Source organism: Sorex araneus, chromosome 1 (assembly GCF_027595985.1).
Source record: "Sorex araneus isolate mSorAra2 chromosome 1, mSorAra2.pri, whole genome shotgun sequence".
In the NCBI taxonomy this organism is placed as follows: domain Eukaryota; kingdom Metazoa; phylum Chordata; class Mammalia; order Eulipotyphla; family Soricidae; genus Sorex; species Sorex araneus.
Window position 1 is genome coordinate 23,515,031 of NC_073302.1, and position 16,738 is coordinate 23,531,768.

General features: G+C 38.1%; 1 protein-coding gene across 6 annotated transcripts in view; it reads left to right on the forward strand.

The window, feature by feature from the left end:
- The window catches only part of ECPAS (Ecm29 proteasome adaptor and scaffold), a 126,879-nt gene that overhangs the window by 39,152 nt on the left and 70,989 nt on the right, over window positions 1–16,738 (forward strand). For all 6 annotated transcript variants that reach the window (XM_055123835.1, XM_055123828.1, XM_055123840.1 and 3 more), the window contains 5 exons: window positions 1,695–1,863; window positions 4,766–4,905; window positions 9,422–9,503; window positions 13,298–13,417; window positions 16,473–16,558. In XM_055123835.1, coding sequence (XP_054979810.1) covers window positions 1,695–1,863; window positions 4,766–4,905; window positions 9,422–9,503; window positions 13,298–13,417; window positions 16,473–16,558 — 597 coding nt within the window. The remainder of the gene's footprint in view (window positions 1–1,694; window positions 1,864–4,765; window positions 4,906–9,421; window positions 9,504–13,297; window positions 13,418–16,472; window positions 16,559–16,738) is intronic.

Consider the following 16,738-nt stretch of genomic DNA (forward strand, 5'->3'; position numbering starts at 1 on the left):
TCCACTTAAACCAAATTTTTTTTTTATGCAATCACTGTTGAGATACATAGTTACAAGGCTGTTCATGGTTGGGTTTGAGTCGTACAGTGTTCCAGTACCCATCCCTCCACCAGTGCATGTTTGCCACCACCAGTGTCCTCAGTTTCCCTCCCGCCACCCCCACCCCAGTCTGTCTCTCTCTCTCTTTCTCTCCCCCACTTCCCCCTTTTGGGGTTTGTAATACAGATACCGAGAGGTATCATGTTTATTCCTTTATCTATTTTCAGCACACAGGTCTTATTCAGAGTGATCATTTCCAGCTGTCTTTGTCATAGTGGTCCCTTCTGTATCCCAGCTGCCTTCTCCCCCACTTGAGGCAGGCTTCCAACCAGGACCAATCCTGGGCCTTGTTTCTACTGTCCTTGGGTATCAGTCTTATATTATGGTTTTTATATCCCACAAACGAGTGCAGTCATTCTGTGTCTGTCCCTCTTTTATTTTATTTTATTTATATTTTCTTCTTCAGTGAGGATTTCTTTTTCTTTCTTTCTTTTTTTTATTCACTGTGAGGTGTACAGTAACACAAATTTCATGTTTGAACTTCGATCATATGGTCATCAAACACCCATCCCTTCACCAGTGTATGTTTTCCACCACCAAAATTCCCAGTACAGTGGGTAGGGCATTTGCCTTGCATGTAGCCAACCCAGGTTTGATCCCTAGCACTCCAGATGGTCACCTGAGCCCTTCTTTTTTTTTTTTTTTGCTTTTTTTGGGTCACACCTGGCAATGCACAGGGGTTACTCCTGGCTTTGCACTCAGGAATTACCCCTGGCCGTGCTCAGGGGACCATATGGGATGCTGGGATTTGAACCCGGGTCGGCCGCGTGCAAGGCAAACGCCCTACCCGCTGTGCTATCTCTCCAGCCCAACACCTGAGCCCTTCTAGGAGTGATCCTTGAGTGCAGAGCCCTCAAGGAGTAAGTCCTTAGTGCCACTAGTGTGACTCAAAAGTGCAAAAAAAAACACCCTCAAAGCAAAAATAGAATTAAATTTTAATCCTTAAAAGTATAAAATGAAATAGGATGATAAATTAATAAATGGCTACAAATTTTCCCACCAAATAAGTGGCTGAGTATTCCTGCTAAATATTCAGCAGAAATCTAATTGTTAGTTTTCCTTTTGACTCCTTGGAATTTTTTTAATTGGAGGCATTTACTTGTGTAGTAAGTACTTTGAATTTCAGTGGGTTTTTCTAATGTGGGCATATAGTTATTTACAGAGAATGAAAATGAGTTGCAATATACTGTAATGAAAATGACTGAAGATAATATCTGTTTCGGATGTAGAAACTTTCATCTTCTTTTTCCACCTGTAATCAACAAACCTTTCTATGTATTTGTCAACAAAAAGCTCAAAAATCAATGGATTTGTAGAGACTCAAAACAACAGATTATGTGTTTTGAGTGAACAAAATACTTATATTTGTCGGTGGTAACTTAGAGTTCTATAACCAAGAACCACCAAGTGAATATACTCTTAGAGTTAGTTAATTTGTAATGATGTAGATAGCTTTTTTTCAGATTAAAGAATTTCTTTCTGATGAAAGTTTTAAGTATTCTCATAGGAAAATTCTGTGGGAAGAAGGTACTTAGTTGAATGTAACATGCATATGAATGTGTTTTAGAGTGGTTAATTTTTAATTTCCTTTCCAGATATGTGTTAAATGAATCCCAGAGTCGCCAAAATTCATCTTCAGCACAGGGTTCTTCAAACAGTGGTGGAGGAGGTACTGGAATCCCCCAGCCTCCCCCAGGAATGAGTTTTTATGCAGCGAAACGAGTTATTGGTGATAACCCGTGGACACCCGAACAGTTGGAACAGGTACAGCACGTTGCTCGTACTTACCGGGCTCAGTTCTGTGTGTTCTTCTTGTGAAGCGCTTGAAAGCATGTGTATTATGGTTCCAGTATATGCTAGTAGTCTGCTTGAAAGGAGCAATTGAAGTGATGTTGTCTACATCATGTCAGTTATTTGAGTATTTCTCCAGGGAAAGGGAGGAGTGGGAAATGCTTTTCGGTTTTTCTAAATAGCTAACATTTTAAGTGTACAATACAGCCTACTTACAAATAGAATAAATTGAGTATCTTTCATTCTAGTCTTTAATTGTGAGCTTAATAATTTGGTACAATTCAAATATAATTTTATTTTAAGATTATTCAACTTTTTAGGGCTGTACATGTTGGGTAAACTGAGGAACTCGTATTCTTCACAAGTGACAATATGAGGGAAAAGCATGAGTCCCTTTTATTTTCTTTCGGGAAATTAAAAAAATTGGCATTAAGAATTTTGTTCTGGATTTAAACAGGACACAGATGTTCTCTGAGCAGCTTTTAAAAAAGACTGGTGCTCTACAGAGAAGGTGCCTCACGGTGTCTGTCTCCTCAGGCACCTCAGGGAAGAACAGATGAGATCAGTATGTAATTATTTTGGAATTCAAGCAACATGGGTTAGTCCTCCAATCCTTCCTTTTATCTCTCCGTGGCAGTCTACATGATCCTTTTCTTTTTTGGGAATGCAAGGGACCACTGGTCAAAAACAATGTGCCCAGGAGAGGGAAAATGGCAAGTGAGACATTTTTGCCACTATTAATGCAATTATTTGTTCAGTAAGGGTTAGGTTTGACTAGATATACTTCTTGTTTCTTAGATTTTTTTTTTTTTTTCTCTTTAAGTCATGATGTAAGTAAGAAGGATAAGTAGCAACGGGCTGTTCATTATGATACGTGTGACAGGCACTATACTCAGTACTTCGAATACACTATCTCATTTAATCCTCACAGCAACCACTGAAGTAGAGAAATCAGTAGTTCCATATTGTGAAAAGACCTGAGGTCTTGAGATTCAGCATTTAAGATTTTGGACTCCTCTTATTACTGCTGGACTGTGAATATAGATGTCTGAGGATGAAAGTTATACATGCTAGAAAATAATTTTCAGAACAAGTTGCATTGTTTTTGTTAATTGCTAAGCTAGTCTCAGAGTGAAAGGTTTAGTTTCAAGAATGAAAGCTGTCTTATTTTTTCTTTATATTAAAACAATTAAATTTTTTGACTTCACAGTTTGCATGACTCTACTTTAGGGGTAAAACGTCACTCCTGTTTAAAGTGTGTAGTACTGTAGCAATTGGGCCACAGTAGTATTGGTATCCTCTGACATAGTCTATTGAATCTTTTCCTCTTCTCCCTAATTTTAAAGGTCTTTTCCTCTTCTCCCTAATTTTAAAGGTCTTTTGTTTGCAGTTTTATTTCCAGATAAGTTATTTTTTTTTTCTGATGAGATTAATAATAATGTAAAAGGGCAGGTGGTACAGAACATTATAAAGGAAAATTTTAAATCACCCGGACTTTTAACACATTTGTTTATCATTCAGCTACAACCTGCTTTTTCAGTACAGATGTATATACAAATAAATTCTACAGGAAGAATTTTTACATACCATTTAGTACATCGTTTATGCTCACTTTTCATTTCATGATGCCATGTTTTAAAGAAGTCATCTTTGGGCCCAGAGCGATCATACGGGATGGCATGTAGGGTGCTTGCCTTGCATGCAGCCCACCTGGGTTCGATTCATAATACCCCATATGGTCCCTTGCCAGAAGTGATCCCTGAGTGCAGTCAGGAATAAGCGTCTAGCAGCACTGAGTGTGGGCAGTTGCCGCTCACCCCTCCAAAATAACAGCCTTTATCACTTACTAATTGTAATCTTTGCCAATCCTAATTCATATACCTAACAACTGTTACATAACTATTTTTTTTTAAAGGTAAAGATAAAAGATGTAGGGTTTAACCAATTTTACAGTGGGGATTGAAACTGCCCTACATGCAGTAGACCCAGGTTTTATCCCTGGCATCCCGTATGGTCCCCTGAGTCTTCCAGGAATGATTCCTAAAAGTAGAGCCAAGAACAGCCCCTGAGTACCACAGGGTTTGCCCCCCTTCCCCTGAAGCTTTTAATATTCAAGTATATATATCCTAAATAGAGTTGCTTCTAGTGAAATCTACAATCCTTTCTCATTGCATAAACAAATTCTAACGAAACTCTTCATTCTGTGTTGTATGTTAACTAATTAGATTGAGTACTATTCGGTTTCTCTTGCACTGACTTGAGAATGTCTGAAGTCATATTGATTTCAGTGTTCAAGAATATTGAGAGTGATTAGTATGTTAATAGTAGAGTCGAACACTGTGGAATGTGAGTTTAATAATTGTTGGGCTGTCATTACAGTCCCTGGAGCACTTTATTCTAAATATGTCACTCTTACTTAGAGTTGCTAAATAAGTTTAATTCAATCCTCATCATTCCAGACAGGTTGAAAAATCTAAATCATAAGGCTCTATATTCATTATTGTAGGAATTTGAGAAACTTAGGTTTAAATCCTGCTCTCATCACTTATGATCCGTTTTTATATCTTAAATTTAGCTTCAGTTCCTCAGCTAAAAAATAAGTGAAATAATAGTGATAATGCTTATCCCATGGATTGTGAGGATTAAATGAAATGATGAATCAATCTCTCCCTCCCTCCTTCCCTCCCTCCCTCCCTCTCTTTCTCTTTTCTCTCACTCGCTCGCTCCCTCCCCCTCATAGTCCCTGGCACATTGTAAGCCTAAATGTGAACTCCTACTTTGTTAATAGTTTTTGGTTTATGGCCTAATGGATATATTACATAGCACTTTTGGTTGATATTCTTTGCTTCTCTGATCATTTTTCATTTATCTGCAGTGCAAGTTGGGTATAGTGAAATTCATAGAAGCTGAACAGGTGCCGGAACTGGAAGCTGTCCTGCACCTGGTGATTGCTTCCAGCGACACACGCCACAGTGTAGCAACTGCAGCAGACTTAGAGTTGAAAAGCAAGCAAAGGTAAGCGGCTTCCCTTCGAAACTTTCCAGAGATCAGATTTCTAAAGCCTTAAGTAGCACACACTTGCTTAGAATTTTGTATGATAGCATTCAGTTTATGAGAGAATGACATATATTCTGTAGTAAAGTCTGCTAAGCAGTTAAAAAGTGGAAGAGGTTAGGAATGCTCACGAGGAAACACGTTGGCTAGGTAAATGACCTGAAAGAACTGTTGTTAAGAAAATTGTCAAAATCTAGAAGTAGTTTAAAAACTTTTTAAAAGAACTGATGTTAAGAAAATTGTCAAAATCTAGAAGTAGTTTAAAAACTTTTTAAATTGAGTTATCACTTTATAATAATGCTCAAATTTTATTTTTATTTTGAAAAGTTTTAATCTTTATTAGAACACCGTGATTTTCAAGTTATTCATAAGATAGCTGTTTGGCAGGCATACAGTATTCCAGTACCAATCCCACCACAAGTGTGACCTTCCCTAATCAGCCCAGTTTCCTCCCCCCTGCCCACTTAGCAGGCACGAAACAAATTTATTTCATATTGCTTGCTTTAAGAACATTTAGAGAATGGCAAATAAAATTATCAGAAAATAAATCAATAAAAAATCAATATAGATAACGTGTGTATAATGTATTTATATGTGTATGTAAAATCATTTAATGCAGTATAAATACCTACACTTACGTAGACAAATTTTCAACTCTTGAATCTAAAATATATGATTTTTATTTTGCACTTGGGTCTCATGGTAATAACACTGTTGTCTGTGTCATTAAAAAAGCTATTAAATTGTTTTTTGCTAATACAGAGTTTACGTGAAATAGGTAAAGCTTACAACAGTAAGAAATATATTAATGAGGAGAATTAAGAAAATTTAAAGGGGAAAATATGAATAGATCTATAAAATGTGCATTAATAAGGAGAATTAAGAAAATTTAATGGAAAATATGAATAGATCTATAAAATGTGCAAAGTGTTATTCTAAGAAAGGGAGTATTGAAAAGACTATTAAGACATAAAACGTTCAATACAGATTGAATGTTCATAACATGTCAATTCACTGAGTGAATGTGATACTCAGTGCCGTGTGCTAAGAAGTTTGTCTTGTTCTTTACTCTTTCAATGCTCTTGTGAAATTGGTTTCAAGGCTATGTATTTCCTAAGCTGTTGCCTGTCCCTGAAGCTTAGTATCACTCCTTCCAGTCTAAATGACGGTCTGGAGAGAAGTGTTGATGAGGTACTCAACATTGTTGTACCTCCATCCCCTTCTGGCTCGTGGAGTCTCATTTGTTAGGTCTGCTTCGAATCTTATGGGATCTCTTTTTGTATATAAATTGCTTTATTGATCTTGCTACTCTCAATATTCTGTCTCCATCTGTGGAGTTCCTCATTTTCGTTACAATCTATCTGGAACTTGTCCTAGTTGTGTCTGTTTTCACTGGAACCCGCTGGGCCTCTTGGATCTAGGAAATTCCTAGCTCTGATTTTCTTAAATACCATTTTTTCATCTAATTGATTTCGTGTTGTCCCAGGGCTCTGTTGATTCTTAAATTTTTTTGTTTTTCTTCAGCTCATCCCATACTTCTCTGGTATGCTGTTTAATTCTTTTCACATTCTTCCACCTTCTGTTTTCTAGTGGTTTTCTCCATCTCATCTTGGAGCTCCTTGATCTTTTGCTCAGCTGAGATTAATCTGCTGTTCAGAGCTTCTTTTGAGTCTTTAAAATCACCTACCATACTCTTCATCTCTGCTTGTAGTTTTTCATTTCAGCACTCATTCTTTCTTCTGCACTAACTGGCTTTGCTGACTACCCATGCTATTATTTTTTGGATCTCATTAAACATCCTCACAATGGTCCCATTAAAGTCGATAATCTGAGGGTTTATTGAGCTGGTTGGTGCTGTTGGAATACCCTGTGTTCTTGTTTTTTTTTTTTTTTTTTTTTTTTTGCTTTTTGGGTCACACCTGGCGATGCACAGGGGTTACTCCTGGCTCTGCACTCAGGAATCACCCCTGGCCGTGCTCAGGGGACCATATGGGATGCTGGGATTCGAACCCGGGTCGGCCGCGTGCAAGGCAAACGCCCTACCCAGCCCCTCTGTGTTCTTGTTTTAATTCACTGAGCTTGGTAGGCTATATATCTTCCCCATTGGATTTACTTTGCTCCTACTGTGCTGTGACTAGTGAAAAGTTAGGAGCTCTTTTGCGGCCACTTTAGGAATTGTGGGGCTGGGGGTCTTACTGTGGTGGAGTTTGGGTGTGGGTACTGCCAGACATACCTGAAGGGAGGGGGATCTACTCATTCCTGTTCTGGAAAGGCTAGGGAGTTGTCAGCCAGGTGATCGGTCCACCTGGGATGATTTAGGTATGCGGGATTAGGAGCCGTGGAGCTGGTCACCTTGCTATGGTGAATTTCAGGTGCGGGGGCTCTGAAGTTACTTAAGAGTAAACTAATATTTTTTACCTCTTACTTTCAAATCACTTAAGATTGCTTTCAGTAAAGAATGTATGGGTAATTTGATTAAGACACTGAAAATATGCCTAAAAAGAGGTGCTAAATGGATATTAATTCCATAGGAAGAAATTGGGTATGTAAATCCTTAGGAAATGTTCGGTATAAGAAATCAGTGCGCAGCTGGAGAGGCAGTAGAATGAATAGGGCATTTGCCTTGCAACAGTTGACCTAGATTTAATCCTTGGAACCTGTTTGGCTTCCCAAGCCCTGCCAGGAATAATTCTTGATTTCAGAGCCAGGAGTAAGCCTTGAGCACAGCTGGGTGTGACCCTAAAGCAAAGCAAAGCAAAAAAAAAAAAAAAAAAAATCAAATGAGGAGCCACAGAGATAGTATAGAGAATACGACACGTGCCTTGCATGTGGCTGAACCTGGTTTGATCCCTGGCACCCATAGAGTCTCAACCTCCTGACTCAGTCTCGGTCTCAGGAGTGACCGCTGAGTTCAGAGCCAGGAGTGAGCCTTGGGCGCTGGCAGCTGTGGCCCAAACGAGAGCAAAATAAGCAAATCAGTTCAAGCGGATGCTAAGTAAGACATTGGTATACCAATTTATACTCGTTGGTAAATAAAATGTGTAGCAGTTGATAGCTCCATTTACATTTTTACTGAAACTGCTGATTTTAATACTCTGTTGATTGGGTTATAAGTGAAAATGACTTTTGGAAAGTAGTGAATCAAAACTATAACTGTTTATCTAGAATTTCTGGGAATTTATTCTAAGACATTCACTGAGAAGAATAACATATTTAGAAAAATGTGATAGATTTGCTCATGGTTTAGCTTGAGTTAATAGTTGATAAAAATATTGATGAGTAATAACTAAAGTGCAATTGTAGAATGTCTTTGAGGAATGTAGGATTGTGGGTATTCAAAGAAAAGATCGGTAACTGAAAGAAGAGATTTAAAAAGCAATTAAAACAGTATGATAATTATATTTTCACAGCTATAGCACAAATGAAAAGCACATCCAGTTTCAAGGCAGAGAAAATCAGTTCCATTATTGTTAGGTTTATAAAATGATTGTGTGAGGAATGCTGGATAGGGTGGGTGCCATAACTGTGTATTGTTATATTGTGTATTCTAATTCATCTTTTATTTGGTTACTCCGGGCTTCATGCTGGGGAATTACTCTCAGTGCTCTTGGGTGCCATGCAGTGCCAGGGATTTTACCCAGGCCCTCTCACGTAGAGCATGGCCACTTGCCTTTTGGCTATATTGCAGGCCCTTATCTTATTGTGGTGCCCAACTAGGAATAAGCCTTAGTGTCTGAAGGCGGTTATAATTGCACTAAAGAATTGGGTGCTAGAACTGCAGGTATGTGCTGGTAGAGAAGAGATGCCGGGAATCATACTCCTCTAGTAATCACACAGTATAATAGAAATTCTATGGACTGCACGCTTATTAGGGCTGCAGTAACTTTAATGGGTAAAAAAATTTTTTTTCTCACCTTTGAGCTTCCGAGTGATTAACCAGAAGAATCACACTAGGCTTTTTTTTTTCCTTTTACTTTCTGGGTCACATCCGGCGATGCACAGGAGTCACTCCTGGCTCATGCACTCAGGAATTACCCCTTGCGGTGCTCAGGGGACCATGTGGGATGCTGGGAATCGAACCCGGGTCGGCTGCGTGCAAGGCAAACGCCCTACCTGCTGTGCTATCGCTCCAGCCCCACACACACTAGGCTTTTTGAACTAGTCCTTTCTAACAGCACTGTTGGAATGTTCCTTGGCATTCACCCTGAAAGTGGAAGACAGCCTTCCATGGTAGCAAAGTGGGTACTTAAATACCATGATTTGTTGACTAAGAGTGGGATTAGTCACTTTTTTGTGTGTTTAAAACTGATATTGATAGAAGTGAATTTTCTTTTCTGCATTATCAATTGCACATTTCATTTGTGTATTTCTGACATTTTTTCTTTGGTTAAAAAAATCAGAGACTATGATTATTTGAAATAATTGAAGTGTGGACAAAAATAATAATTTTGACAAACTGTATTGTAACCTTCTATAGCTTAATTGACTGGAATAATCCTGCCATCATTAATAAGATGTACAAGGTGTACCTTGGAGATATACCACTGAAGACAAAGGAGGTAGGTTATTTTGTTTTATTGTTTTTTTTGTTTGTTTGTTTGTTTTGTTTGTTTGTCTTTGGGCCGTACCCTGTGGTGTTCAGGGTTTACTCCTTGTTCTGTGATCAGGTATCGCTCCTGGCAAGGTTCAGGGGTACTGTACAGGGTGCCAGGGAGTGAACCCAAGCCAGCTGCTTGCAAGCATGCGCCCTACCCACTGCACTGTTGGCACCGTTTTGGCTTATTCATGTATCCCTTCACAGCACTTTGTTGACATGAGCTCTGTGCATTTGAACATTTCTCTTAGTTATTCTAATTTAAGCTGACTTCTTGCTATAGGAAATACCCATTTTAAGCCACAGTAGTCTAGGGAGATTAAAATCTGGTAATGTAGTTTGATCTGGTGTTTTCAAGTCAGATGCTTAAGTAGTGATTATACATGGTCTAGATTGGTGATCAACAGTCTTTTCCTGTAGTTTAAAAAAAGTTTGGGTTATACCCTTGCAGTGCTTGTCCACTGTTCCTGCTCTGTGCCTGGGGGCTGCTCCCTGTGGTGCTTGGTGGACCATGTGGTGCCAGGGATCCAGCCAGGCCTGGCCACTTGCCAGGAAGACACTTGAACCCCTTGAGCCCCTCTACCATCTCTCTAGCCTTTTTGGTAAATTTTTCATATTTTGGAGGCCATACAGCTCTGAATCTGCAATTACTCAACTCATAAACATGCAAGCAGCCAAAAATAGGCATAACTGAGTAACCATGACTGGGTGCCACGAAAACTATGGGTATTGATATTTGAATTTTATAACTTTTTGTGTCATAAAAGGCTCTTCTTTTAATTACAGAATTGAAAGTATCAGAGTTATTTTTTGAGGGTAGAGTGGTCACACCTCTTGTGCTCCGGGGCAGGAGTGGTCACCAGGGCTACACTAGAGAACTCCTCGTAACCCACAGCCCTAACAGGACAAATAGTGACTAATTTGCTGCCCCTCAGTCTAGAATTTAGAACAGTAGATAGGGTCTTCTTTTTAATTTTTTGGGGTCACTGTGAAGTTACAAAGTTGTTCATGATTGGGTTTCAAGGCATACTGTGTTTCAGCACCCATCCCTTCACCAGTGTCCACTTTCCTCCACCAATAACCTCTCCCCCCTTTCCCTCTTAGCTGTCTGCTTCTACTAGAGGCATATGTGTATGTATGTGTGTGTGTGTGTGTGTGTGTGTGTGTGTATGTATGTATGTATGTTTGGCACTCTGATGCTAAAAATTTTACCAGATTTTTAGCACCACCTCCTCCTCATTGAATCCTTCCCTGCACTACCCCGCTCCTCACTCCCCCGCCCCAGTGTCCTCTCCCCCAGGCCCCTTGAATGGCATGTTTCCTGCTGAATACCAGCTCTCATGTTCTTTGTTTCCATCACCTCTGGGTCTCACTATAGATAGGACCTTCTAAAGCCAGGAAGTATGATGTTTATTTAATAACATAATTTCTGCTTAGTTCACTGTTTAAAAGCATTCCAATTCCAAACCCAGACATAACATTGTTATTTAGGTTAAAATAGTTTTAATTAAAGGTCATATAAGCTCCAGTTAGATGAAATTGACTGTCATGTAGCCAGCTAAAAGAACAATGAGTCGAAATCGTATCACTCCTTCTTTATTCGTGTGGGGTTGCATATTCATGTATTGGGTAGGAGTAAATTTATTAATCACAGAATGTCTCTGGGCTCGGTGTTCTACAGGAAGAAAATGAAATGGTTGGAGTGGATCAGTGACACTCACAGTCTGGTCCATGGACCTTTGTCAGGCACAGAGAGACTTTCAGGGATCTAGAAAGGAAAACTATTATTAAAAATTGGTTTTTGTTTTGTTTTACTCTGCTGATTGTACTGGTGATACATATGCAAGTGGGTATAATTGGGATCCTAACTTGAATGAAACAAAGCAGTGTAATGAAATAGTGCTAGTAGTTATTGTTTTCTATACTTCAGATACTCTAATACTTGGGATAAAAATGAAAACAAAAAAAGAATAAAGAGAAAATAAAGCTTAGCTCTGCTTGCTGAAACAGTAAAATGATTTAAGCTGAAGCATAGTTTGCTCTTCAAGGGAAATAATGATTATTGACAGCAGTAATTGCTGGATGTTTTTGCTAGAAAGGAAGAAATGAGACAGTTGACATATTTTTTGGTAACTGTGACAGTTGAAATTTCAAACAAGAATTAGAATTTTGAGAACTTCTTATCAGAGTGAACTCAATATTTACAGAATATTGATAAGATTAGTGGTAATATTAACATATGGATTAATTTATACAGGACATTATTTTATGCTGAAACATTTGCCCAACTCACTGAACAAACATTTTTTAGCATATCGGGCCAGGGCGTTATTCAGTGTTCAAGGTAGATCACTGGTTGTATTTTGTGTAGTGGAGAGTGCCAAGTTCATTGGTATAGTTTCAAATCCAAGTGGCAACTCATCTTTCAGAACTTATTGTTTATCTAAAGTTTTGCTACAATATTTAAAATAGCCATAGTTATCTGAAAAGGCTAAAATCATCTCCTTTTCCCCAACCATATTACCTGAATTCTCCCCCCCCTATATATTTCAACTAAACAACATATTAAAACATGTTGGATACAGTAGAAGCTGTGAAAATTGGTTGCTTCACTTAAAGTGGACATTAAAGATATTTATGAAAAATGTAAAACAAAGCTCTTAGTGTTGTTTTCTTATTTTGGGAAATGATATTTTTCTTTAAAAATGGTATTTGTAGGAAGCTGGCTCAAAAGAGTGGAGTCCATGCATGTACGATGCCCCAAGTTTGAGCTGGTATTGCATGAGTCAAAGACTACTTCTGGGAGTGGAATCTGGGTTCTGCATTGTTGGTTCGGTGTTGCTGGGCCCAAGCACCTGACCATCAGGCCTGTTCCCGCTGGGCCAGGTGTTGCTATGAGTGCCCTCCTCCCAATAGATGCCTGTTTATGAAAATATATGATGGCTTTATTAATATTAATCTTAGTTGTCTTTATTTTGGTATCAGAATGAACCCAAGTCCTCATACATACAAAACCTGCACTCTGAACTGTACCCCCAGCCCTATTAATATTATTTTTCCTGTGTATGTGTGTTTGGTCCATGCTGGAATCTAGGGCTGTGAGCAGAGAAAGCACTCTATTTCTGAGCTGTGTCCCTAGATGGTCATCTCTAGCTATATCTGCATCTCTTTGTATATCTATATCTACACATTCCTGCCTACCTGACCTAACTTTACCTAACCTAACCCAGGCCACTTGCAACCATGCTCAGCCTGAACCTTGAGCCTCTGACTTGGGACGCTTGTGTCGCTAGGAGTCCAGCTTAGGGTCTTTCCCTAACTAATAAGCATGTATCCGTGTATCCTACCAACTGGAGTTATCTCCTTGGCCCTCCACATTATATTTTTTGGCCACACCTGGCAGTGCTGAGGGCTTACCCCTAAAGGTGCTTGGGGAACCATCTGTGCTGCTGGGACTCGAACCTGGTTCAGCTGTATGCAAGGCAGATGCCTTAATTCCTGTACTATCTCTGGTCCAGTGAATAAACAGTTAAGACTTTTTTCAGTTTTAATTCTACTATAGTATATAGTGATAGACACTCCCAATATAAATAAAAGCTCTTTAGAATCTTTGCAGTTTTTAAGGGTATAGATGAATCTTTGAAATAAAAGTCTTGAGACGCTGCTGATTTAGATTTACCTCTTGAGTTTTTCAGTTGAGAAATCCTTGGAATATTGAGTAATGATCACACTTTTTCTTTTCTTTTCTTTTGGGGACAGGGGGCAGTTTTGAAACCAGAGCTGAAAAGGGACCCAGTCAGCACAAGGGTCAAGTTAAAGATTGTTCCCCATCTCCTTCGTTCTAGACAAGCTGCAGAAACATTTCCAGCCAACATTCAGGTAATTTATTCTTTCTAGAGAAAGATGTCCTGTTTACAACTTTGATAAACGTATTTATAAGAGAAAGAACTCGTGATGAATTTTCAGCCAGTACATTGATGTATATAATAGAGTAGTTATCTTTATTCTATCTTAAGTTTAGTGATGACTTTTTAAGCTTCTATTATAAAAATATATATGGTTACCATTCACTCCTGCATATATGGAGATCATCTCTTTCAAACTAACGATTTTCTCCCGAAATGGTATTTTTGAACTTGATTATCTGGAAAAATGTGATATCCTTAACTGAAACCCTATGGGAAGTTAGTAACCAAGTCTTTTTAGTCTTTTTGATTCTTCTTTAATGTCTTTGTCTCTATAAAGAAGCTGATAACTGATTCACTCTTGCCATTTCTTGTTTTAGTTATTGCAGTAGTCCTCCCATCTTGTTTTCCTGGTCTCTCTACTGCAGCCAGTTTATTTTCTATGTTAATTTTAGGTTATCTTTGGTATACAATATTAAGAAGTTTCACAGGTTAGAGTAATACTCTTACAAGTATTGTAAAATCTCATTATTCCACCACCAAAGTTGCAGTGCAGTCCCATTATCAATTCTATGCATATCCATCCTTGGATCACTCCTAATGGTTCTCAGGGGACCATATGTGGTGCTAGGGACTTGAACCAGTTTTGGTCATATGCAAGGCATTGGTCCCTGTGGCTTCTTCTGCTGTGTATAAGTTCCTTTTTTTTTTCTTCCAGTGTCAAGGATCAAACCCAAGCCTCAGGTGGCTTGCTTAACTTCTGAGTTATGTTCCTTGCCCCTCCTCTAGCTTTTTTCAGATCTTAAGGAAATAACTTTTCAGTTTTTCACTCTTGAGTATATACTCTTATTTATAGATTTTTCATAGGTGTTTACTTATGTTGATATGTTTCTTCTGATTCTGAGGGGTTTTGATTATTGTTATTGGACCACATCTGTATGTGCTCAGGACTTCTGGTTCTGTACTCAGGGATCAATCCTGGCGAGGTTTTGGGGACCATATGTGGTGTTAAGGATCAAACCTGGTTGGCCACTTTCAGGGCAAGCACTTCGCCACTGAACCACTGCTCTGATACCTCCACCCCTTCAGCTTCTTGAAGGTTCTATGATTTTATTCATTGTTTTTCTTTCTGTTATACTCAAGCAATCACCCGCTGTGTAAGGTATGGGATTTTCTGAGTTATATACACCAAACTTATATAAGTCATGTTTCTTCTGGGCATCTACCCTACTAGCATTTGATTAAATTCAAGTATTCTGTGTTTCTATGAACAGAGTATCTGGGAACTCCTTCAGTTTCACTTTCCAGTCACAGTTTCCAGGTGGTCTTGATAGTGGTTCAGAAATTTTATTTGTAATACCACCACAGTTCATAATCAGCTAGAATTTTGTGACAGAATTCCTTAGGCCTCCTGTAGAAGTACCCTTTATATGTAACTATTTATGTTCCAGAAACAAGTCAAGCTAAGAATCAGGCATTTTCAAAGACAAGCTCATTGTCTCTCACCCATAAAATTCTTGCTTTTTAAAATGTTTCCTTCACTGACAGTAGCCTCATCATTTCTCTGTACAGTTGGCTCTACTCCTTCTTTCCCCAACAGTCTGTTGGAGAACCCCTGACTTTAACATTCTTTCCTGATGCTAAACGTACAACTAGGCATACATTATCTCCCTTGCTTTCGAACATCATGAAAACAGAAAAAGCATAATTTTCACGTATATGTTCCAGATATTTTTCCCTACCCCAAAAGTCAATATTGTAACTCTTTTGTTTCTGTTATCTTTTCATATTATTCCATATAGTGTTGCATTGTCAGATTGTCTAAAAGTCTTTTCTAAATAATTAGCAAATGATTATGTATTACACTGTATTATGTATAACCTAAGTATGTTTGACTCAACAAAATCAAATATTCTAAAGCAACGCATCTTTTTATTTTAATCTTGACATCTTGTACAGTGTCATTTATACATTTATGTAGGAAATGTTCATTTAGTACTATTCCGGAGCCAGTGATATTTTATTTGCTCGTTTTAGAAGTCAGACTGGAGATTATTCTTAATTACAGGCCATCTTTCCTACAAAAATGAAGAATTTAAAGAATGGATTATCATTATTGTCATTATGACAATATTGTCATTAACAATAATTGTCATTATGACAAATATGTCAAACATATTTGACAATATGTTTAATATATTCACCTTCTGGACTCTGCCCAGGACTCATCTACCATGTGATCTTTTTTCTTTTTTTCCTTTTTTGGGCCACATCTTGTGCTACTCGGACTTAGTCCTGATTTTGCACTTAGGGATCACTCCTGGCAGTGATCTATGGGGTGCTGGAGATTGGACCCGTGGGGGCCATGTACAAGGCGAGCACCCTACCTATTGTACTATCACTCTGGCCCCCTCTACCAGGTTACCTTTATTTGCTTTGGAGACGTGACTACATGGAGCATCTGTACTCCAACTAAAAACCTATAAAATGTTGTCATTTTGATATTTTCCTTAAAGCTTTTATTATACTTTGAGTGGCCAAATGTAAATGAAAAATTAACTTTCATCAAAATGATACTATTTGCTAATTAATGTCCCCTGTGCTGGCCCCCTGCAGTGTGAACTGTGCTGCTTCCTTAGTTGTAGAGCTTTGTCAGGTCAACCATTGTGTTTATTATTCCAGACTCTTGATCGAAGCTACTGGAAGGATTCTGAAGGCGGCTAGCTAAAAGTTTTATCCATAGTAAAAAGGCCTGTAGTACACTTTTTCCCCTGTGGAGAAGAACATGTTTCTCTTGAATGCATATTCCTCTCTTTTTCTCTTGCTTCTCATCTCTCTATGTAGGTTTCTTTCAGTAAAAAATTCTCTTGCTTTACCAAAAATGAAAAAAATATATATATAAAGATTTAAAAGAATAATAAGAGACCTAGTAATCTTGAACAACAATTAGAGCCAGACATCTGCTGTTGAGTCCTAGTGTTTGAAAATAGTAAACTGCTATTAATTGGTGCACTTGACATTTCTTATAGGTAGTATATGATGGACTTTTTGGTACAAATACAAATTCAAAATTAAGAACATTATCCCTGCAATTTGTACATCACATTTGTATAACGTGAGTATTTCTTAATTTCTAAAGTTCTCAACCTGTCGGAATGATGATAATTCAAGTATATCTAATTTAGAGAGAAATCATGTTTAGCTTAACATTTTTCATATTTTATCATTTAACTTAGGTATGTCTTAATATTTTAAGTAATCATCTGAAAAGATACATAAGTACAGGATTCTTATT